Source organism: Carassius auratus, unplaced genomic scaffold (assembly GCF_003368295.1).
Source record: "Carassius auratus strain Wakin unplaced genomic scaffold, ASM336829v1 scaf_tig00023216, whole genome shotgun sequence".
Taxonomy (NCBI): domain Eukaryota; kingdom Metazoa; phylum Chordata; class Actinopteri; order Cypriniformes; family Cyprinidae; genus Carassius; species Carassius auratus.
In genome coordinates, this window is record NW_020525247.1 from 129,431 (window position 1) to 137,153 (window position 7,723).

General features: G+C 37.6%; 1 protein-coding gene across 1 annotated transcript; it reads right to left on the minus strand.

The window, feature by feature from the left end:
- Positions 1-294: 294 nt before the first annotated feature.
- Positions 295-5,798, minus strand: LOC113077769 (histone-lysine N-methyltransferase SETD1B-A-like). The gene is made up of 3 exons (XM_026250035.1): positions 5,046-5,798; positions 2,531-2,852; positions 295-1,052 (listed from the first exon to the last, which is right to left on the minus strand). Exons 1-3 carry the CDS (start codon positions 5,542-5,544, stop codon positions 767-769), a joined length of 1,107 nt encoding a protein of 368 aa, XP_026105820.1. The 5' UTR covers positions 5,545-5,798; the 3' UTR covers positions 295-766.
- Between the last annotated feature and the right edge of the window lie 1,925 nt (positions 5,799-7,723).

Here is a 7,723-nt window from a genome sequence, read left to right on the forward strand (position 1 = left end):
TATTTATTAAAACAATTAAATAAGATGCCTTAAAAAAAAAAATATATATATATATATGTTATTTGTTTACCTGCATGCACTGTGACCACTAACTGACATCACAGAACTGTGAACAAACAATCTTAAAATAAATTAAAATCTCAAGAAAATATTTTAGTTCAAAGGGGGTTCGACTGACAAAAGAGTTTGGGAATCCCCTGCTTTAAAACAATTCTTTGAAAAGAGTTTTGCTTTTGATTTAGTATTTTTAATACTACATTTCTGACTCCTCGCTGGTTTTCATTAATTTAATGAAAAATAATAGTAACAGACATAGTCCACATCAGAAGTGTAACTTCTTCATTGACATAAACAGAGAGAAGTAGTTCTGGCTACGATGTTCTTCCGCAAGACGCAAGCAGTTCTGTTTATTAACCGCTAGAGCGTCAAAAGTTACCAACTGCAGCTTTAAATAAACTAATGAACCATTTATAATAAAGACCAGTAACATTTAGTTGAGAAAATGGAGACAATTTTGCTAAATATTGCCTCAAAGACAACTGCTAGTAAATTGCAATAAAAATGAAATCTGTCTTGCACATGTCTAATGATGACAGCAGGAAATTTGAAGTAACCACCTTGCCATCTTCTGGTCAAAATATGTAATAAGATTCACAAGGAATATCAGGTGCGCAGACAAATACACACGAATAGGTTCCACAGTTCAGCTGAGAACATCTACATTTGCAAGTTTTCACACCTTGAAAGACTCCTCTTTAGCATGCCGTCATGGATCCTTGGCCATCTTGTGTTTCAGATAGTTGATTTTGAGTGAATAGTACTCTTCCTGAAGCTGTAAGACTCTTTCCTGTCTGCGTAGCACAGACATCTCCAGATCGCTCTTTCCTGCTGATTGGGTAGGCGGGGGGGAAACAGTCTCTGCGGTGTTTGATTGGCTGTCGTTTCCACGGTTAACAGGTGCAATCTCAGCTGGAATAACATATTTCTCTTCCTCCTCCTCCTCTTCTTCTTCTTCTTCATGTGAGATTGCACTTTCATTCTCAGTTTCAGCTCTGTGAAAGGGCAGAGTTGTTAATTTAGCAAAAACGGAGATTGGCAAATATTTTCCACTTAAATTAACTTCCCTTTCATGACTTATGGCACTTGAACAATCAAATACACACAAAATGATGTCAAAATACCCATCTTAGGGGGTATTCACAAAGTCAGTTATGTCTTAAGTGTACAGGATTTCTGCATTAGGTCTTAAAGTGACAGGTACCTATAAAATACCTGCTACTATGTTTTTAATGTTAATCAAAAAGGACAAATTGTAGTAGCTTTAATAAGAATCAATGTTTATTTAATTCACACTGTAAATGTTCACATGAGATTTTTCAGTTTCTTACTTGAATGCTACTGTTAAATAGTATAAATAGTATAATAGTTAAAATGTATTTCACATGTACCAGTCTTATGTAGTATTTCTCTGTTATTTGCATCTTTGTTCTTATTCTTAAAAACAAAGCAAAATGAAAATATCTACAGCATATCATGATATACTGTATATCATTATCAAGAAATTACAAAGAATGAATAAAATACAATAACTGCATACATATCTGGGATTACATGGGGGTGAGAAAATAATAATCATTTTCTTATGTTTGAATCCATTCTTCAAAATCACAATTTCCCCCGAAAAATCATCAAAACATAAAAATACAAAACAAAATGTCCACAATGTTCATGTTACTATTACTTATTCAATATTATTACGGCTAATTAAATAAATCTGAAATAAAATATTAGTAATTAATAAAATTTGGCACGTTGTCCTGGCAACTAACTGCACTAAAAAAATTTAAAGCACTAAAAGCAACAGGAAATAAAAACAAAAACAAAAATGACAAAGCAAATAAACAAATTACCATGAAAACTTATTTTAAATAAAATTAGCCTGATAACTGTCACTCACGTTTTTGAAGATAAGACTTGAATGTGCATGATACAAACCTAAATTTTTATAATTCATGACTGAAAACATTTTGTAACTTGATTTTGATGTGCCATTTACATGGTAATGCAATGTCTGATTTTAAAATGGGTTTTGAAGGATGAATTTTGAGATTTTATGTTTTCAAGTGATAACTTCTGATGATTTCTAAAATGTGATAGAGAAAAAGGCAACGAGGAAGTCTTTTTTTTAAACAAAGGTCAAAACTCCTTTTGAAATGTAGATTTCTGAGGGTGCACTCGTCATAAATTGATCTATTACTTTTCCTACATAATTTTTAACAAAAAAAAAATTGGTATAATATATATTTGGGAGTCTTAGACCTTTCCAACGATATATAGTTTGTCAAGATTAGATTAAATTTGATTGTAATATAGTATAGTCAACGTAGGCGTCCCGTATACGGGACATTTAACAGGTTAAACCTAATTTAAAATCTATTATGTTTTTAATAATATAAAACAAAAATAACTTTTGACGTAATGATTGGAGTGGAACTAGGAAACAAAGGGGTCATCAGAGGTCTGTGCTCACCCTGGAGAGTCGTACGGTGGCATGTAGCTAGTGCTTGGAAAACTAGAGTGTACTTGGTTGTGAAGAGCATATCTGTGGTAAGATGGATGTGAAGGAAGAGATGGGCGGTGTATGAACTCCTTTAAGAGGTTCCCTTGAAACTCCATCATCTCCTTCCACATGGCCATCAGACTCGTCCGGTCCTCCTTCTGTTCCTCTCTGGCTTCCCTTCGCAATCGTTCCTCGTACTCCCTCTGGTTTTGCATGTGGAGAGGTTCTTGAGCTCTCACAGAGTCGGTAACGGAACATTTTTTGGCCTTCTTCCTCACAGGTTGAGCGACCACTTAAATATATATGAACAAATTATAGTCAGTCATGCACATAATCATTCATGTTCAGGTAGGGATTCACAAATTAGAATTTTTTTATTGGTTAGTCTAACCACTTTGACCTAAAATTACCAAAATGAATATTTCAAAACAAATTTTTGTTGTTGTAACTTTTTGTTAACATTTATCAACTCATGAACACCAGTTTAGGAAACCTCGAGTTAAAGCAACATTTGCCCCATTTTACCCTACAAAGCAGAAAACAAAATCAGTGATGTCTGATTTGCAAATAAATGATTTGAATTCCCCAAAACGTTCTTATCGCTAAGTAGTTCTTAACCTATTCCTTAACCTCTCTCTTAACCTTGTGGCACGATTCCCGACACGTTCGTACGCTAAGTATATCTTCTGTAAGTCATACTTTTGTAAGGTTGGTCTGGACCATTTGTAAGCTCTATCTTAGCATTGTTTGAGCTCAAGACACTACTGTACAGCAGTCTTTAGAAATCAGCGCAGCGAAGTACAAGTCAAACTATGGTATGATGACAATGTTGTGGATCAACAATGATTTTATGTTAACATTTTGCCTGACGTGGCTATATTAAAAAAAAATTCGCCTCCCAAGACAGCTCATTATATAGCTGCTGGACCTTCTCAGACCTGCGCTTGCCAGGCAAACGTGGCGGAATTTTGCTTTAAGCCCTGAAGCCCAGCTCAAGTTTTTTTTCTTTCTTTTTCCTTTTTTTTTTTTGGTACAGAGAGCTTCATCGAGGTCGTGGGAGAGGGCTACGGCCTAATCAAGACCTCTGTGTGGAGGTGCGTCCATACTGTCACCGATGCCCTTCTGCGCCATGCCGGGGATTACATCCTGGTGGATGGCACACTCATCCCTATCGCCAATCCATCAGTGATTGATCAGACATACATATCGCGAAAGGATACGCGGCCATAAACGTGCAGGTTATAGTGGACCATAGGGTTGTGATATCTGACCTCATGGCAAGGTCCAGCAAAACTTCAACTTCCTCTGACGAGAGGCTTGGTGCCCTTTTTTACGTTGCTTCCCCAGCATATTTTGTATCTAACTCTCTCTCTCTGTCTGTTCATTGTAGATAGGTTGTTTTTTATTAAAAACATAAACCAATTGCAATCAATACCGCATTAAACATAAGTAAGTGCAGCTGCTTGCCACTCAATTCTGATTGTAAAGTACCTTACCATTAATATAAAAGTGTATTATATAATTTTTATAAGTCGTTAAACCCATGTCAAGAAGCGGCACAAGTGGCACAACGGGATAAGGAGGGTGGATGATTAGCGAGGGATACCCGGTTAGTCTAACATATGGTGTGAACATATTACTGACCATTTGATAATTACATTTATAGTCTATATTCTACTGATAACTTAAAATGTGTTAAAATAAATGTTACTATAATAATTTGAGGAATATTTCATTTGCATAGAACGTGTTGTCTTTCTTAACGCTGTATTGCACCATCACGTGAAGTGGAAAATCGATTCATTAGCAATCGATGCCAACTAATTCAGCACCCTCACTTTGGACAGCGCTCTTGTAACGTCGGACGTAAGAGGCAGCGTGCTAAGAGCTTCCTAAGGGACACTTCGGGGAACACACTTAGGAACTTAAACAACTTTGGTAAGATATATCTTTCGAGGTCTTCTTAGCACGCTAAGAGTGAGCGTTATCGGGAAACCGGGCCCAGATCTTTTTAATTATTCAAATAAATTTTAAACACATTACTCATGGATTAAAACAAGTAAATGAGGTAATATGACAAAAAGTAGCATACTAAATACGGTTTACATTAGTAACAAACTACATACAAACCATTTTAAGACAAAAATGCACACTATGTGTATACTATGTATGCAGTAGTAAGTATAAACTGATATTGTATTTGAAACAGCCTCCCCTTTACTTATCATTAGTTGTAAATCAAACACAATGATAAAATTAACATGAAAAGTAGTCCATTTTACATCAATGCATTTACAGTGTTTGACATGTTTATTATTGCACACACACACTATTTATTTGAATAGTTTATCATTGCTATATTTGTATTACGCGAAATGCAGCACATACAGCGCGCAGCATCTATAGCTCGTGAAATCATGTGACCATATGATAAAGTAGCACATCGTTTCATTTGACACTACATTATTAGATGGCATCAACACACCGTCTGTCATGTCATCCGTCTCCTCGTCGTGACTGACAGACACCTCCTCGATGTCCGTGGATCTGCGCTCATTCCGCGCGTCGTCGATGGACGTACTCTGCGGCTCTTCGAGCTTCACGTTTCTATCAAGTGTTAAAGCGTCTGCGGGGCGGTTGCTGCCCCAGATGGACTTGCAGAGGTCATAATAATTCCAGTACACTCTGCCGTGGCCGTTGTTTTTGTGATGCGCGTGTATTTTCAGGAACTTCTGCTTGAGTGTTTTCAGTTTGGTGGTGACCTGCCGCTTGGTTCTGTGGATCCCTTGCGCGCGGAGAAGCCTTGATATTTCAGCGTAAATAAGAGAGTCGCGAACCGTTCCGCTGATTTGTCTATTAATGTCTTCGTCCTGTCGGATGTACAGCAGCGCCCTCGTCTCGGTGTCCGTCCAGTTTCTTTCTACTGACATTTCTTCATACATTTCGCAGCGTGACAATCTTGGGAAATCACGTAGGGAGTTCATTTAGACACATCAGTTGATTCCATAGGTTGATTCACGACTCGCGCGTCACGTAGGCCTGCAAGTACATGACGTATGTGCGTCAGTCGTTTCGAACTTTGTGATTGGCTCAGACTCAATGGCAACGGCAGCCCTCTAGCGTCATGCGTCCGACACTGTTTTTATCATGGTTTTTATACAGTCTATGGTCCAAGTGTGTTGCTAAGAGAAACGTCTGTTTGGAACTACTAGGTTGGTGAAACAGAACAAACAGACAATAGTACAATAGCAAACGTGCCTTTATTACGTTTATATAAGTACTATTTTATACTACCGGCCTCCACTATGGAGTTAGAAATGTGTCTTTATTACATGCGAGAAAATAAAAGATCTGAGAGAAAAAAAAAAGTTTGAGAGAAAAAGTTCTCTAGCATGATTTGCTTGCTAATCGCTAGTAAAGCTAACCAGCCATCATGCTAGAGAAACTTAGAAACTAGCTCACTACTCACTAAATAAGGCGTGAAACTATCTAAATCAAAACATTAATTTGGCATTTGATTTAAACATAAACCAGGTGAGTTTGCAAGTTTCTCTAGCATGATGGCTGGTTAGCTTTACTAGCGATTAGCAAGCAAATAATATAATACACATTCATTCATGAATATGAGTGCTATTTTTTAATGTTTAATCTTCAGTGATACTGAACTTGCTCAGCCAGCTGGGAAGTCGTGGCCTAATGGTTAGAGGGTTGGACTCCCAATCGAAGGGTTGTGAGTTCTAGTCTCAGGCCGGACGGAATTGTGGGTGGCGGTAGTGCATGAACAGCTCTCTCTCCACCTTCAATACCACGACTTAGGTGCCCTTGAGCAAGGCATCGAACCCCCAACTGCTCCCCGGGCGCCGCAGCATAAATGGCTGCCCACTGCTCCGGGTGTGTGCTCACAGTGTGTGTGTGTTCACTGCTCTGTGTGTGTGCATTTCGGATGGGTTAAATGCAGTGAATGCACTTCACTTCATCAAGAATCCTCAGTCATTTCAGAAGCAGAACACTAATGTAAATGTGTTTAAATGTATTACGTTGAGATATCTTTGGACGGTTCGACCATGGTATTTATGTAACGTTACTATGGTAGTATGCTGGTATTACCATATTTGCATACCATGTACTTGCAGGGTGTCCGCGGGGTTTTAAAAAGTATTAAAAAGTGATAAATCAAAATGGTCAAATTTAAGGCCATTAAAAGTGTTAAATGTGGTCTCAGAGGTATTATTTTTTTCCAAATTAGGTATTATTTTTTCCAGACTATCAGGTGTCTTATTCTGATTGAAATTCTATCTGCGTTCGTGTTAGTTCGTTTATATGGGCTTTAGCATATCTGGGCACATAATCAAAGATCTTCCGTCTCCGTCTCATGCTGACGTCATATTCAGTGGTCGTTCGGCATCATCTCAGAACACTGCGCGCTCAACAGAAGTGGCTGGCTTACGTTTTATTTTAGACTTGCTTCAAGGCATATCTTCAATGACTGGACAACCATCGTCGTCTTCTTGGACAAATGCAAGTTTTCTAATAGCTGGGTTAACGACCGGTAGTACCGAGGTCCCGTTCAAACCCGGTTCTTGACGCATACAACGCTATGATTTCCGCGAAGCAGAAAACGAGTACGGAATCTCAAAATCCAGTCATGTAAATTAAACTTACATTTTAATATGGACAGTCATGGAATTTGTGAAAGCATAAATTAATCAAATCAAATCTCCATATGGACCAGTATCTGTAGTATTAAGCCGCAAAAGTTGTTTGAAATATGAATCTGTGTTCTGCGCGTCTCTGTGTGAATTAATGAATGACAGAGACGTGCAGGTTTATTTACTACATAGACTGAAGCGCATGACGCTTGCATTAATTTCAGCATCTGTTGTCTTCTCCTGTCAAAATAATCGAGTTAATTTAGAATTATTCATATTCACTTTCGAAAAAGCAGAAGACATACCGGTTTCTCCGGTAGTGGGCGGAGCTAATGGGCAAATAGAAATTTCAAAATGACAAATATGCATTCATTAGGCCTAAAAGAAAATTTTTACATAAGGGCATTGTGTTAGAAATATTACTATTATTTAGTAAAACGTATGTGATACTGCTACCACTGTTGCAAAAAAATAAAAAACTTTATTTAAAAAAAAAATAAATCTCAATATTTCT

Coding starts and splice junctions, on each gene's coding strand:
- LOC113077769 (XM_026250035.1), bottom strand. CDS start 5,544: ATGAACTCCCTACGTGATTTCCCAAGATTGTCACGCTGCGAAATGTAT. Junction 2,853..5,045: donor GACGGATGACATGACAGACG/GTGTGTTGATGC, acceptor TATATATTTAAG/TGGTCGCTCAACCTGTGAGG. Junction 1,053..2,530: donor CCACCGTACGACTCTCCAGG/GTGAGCACAGAC, acceptor GCCCTTTCACAG/AGCTGAAACTGAGAATGAAA.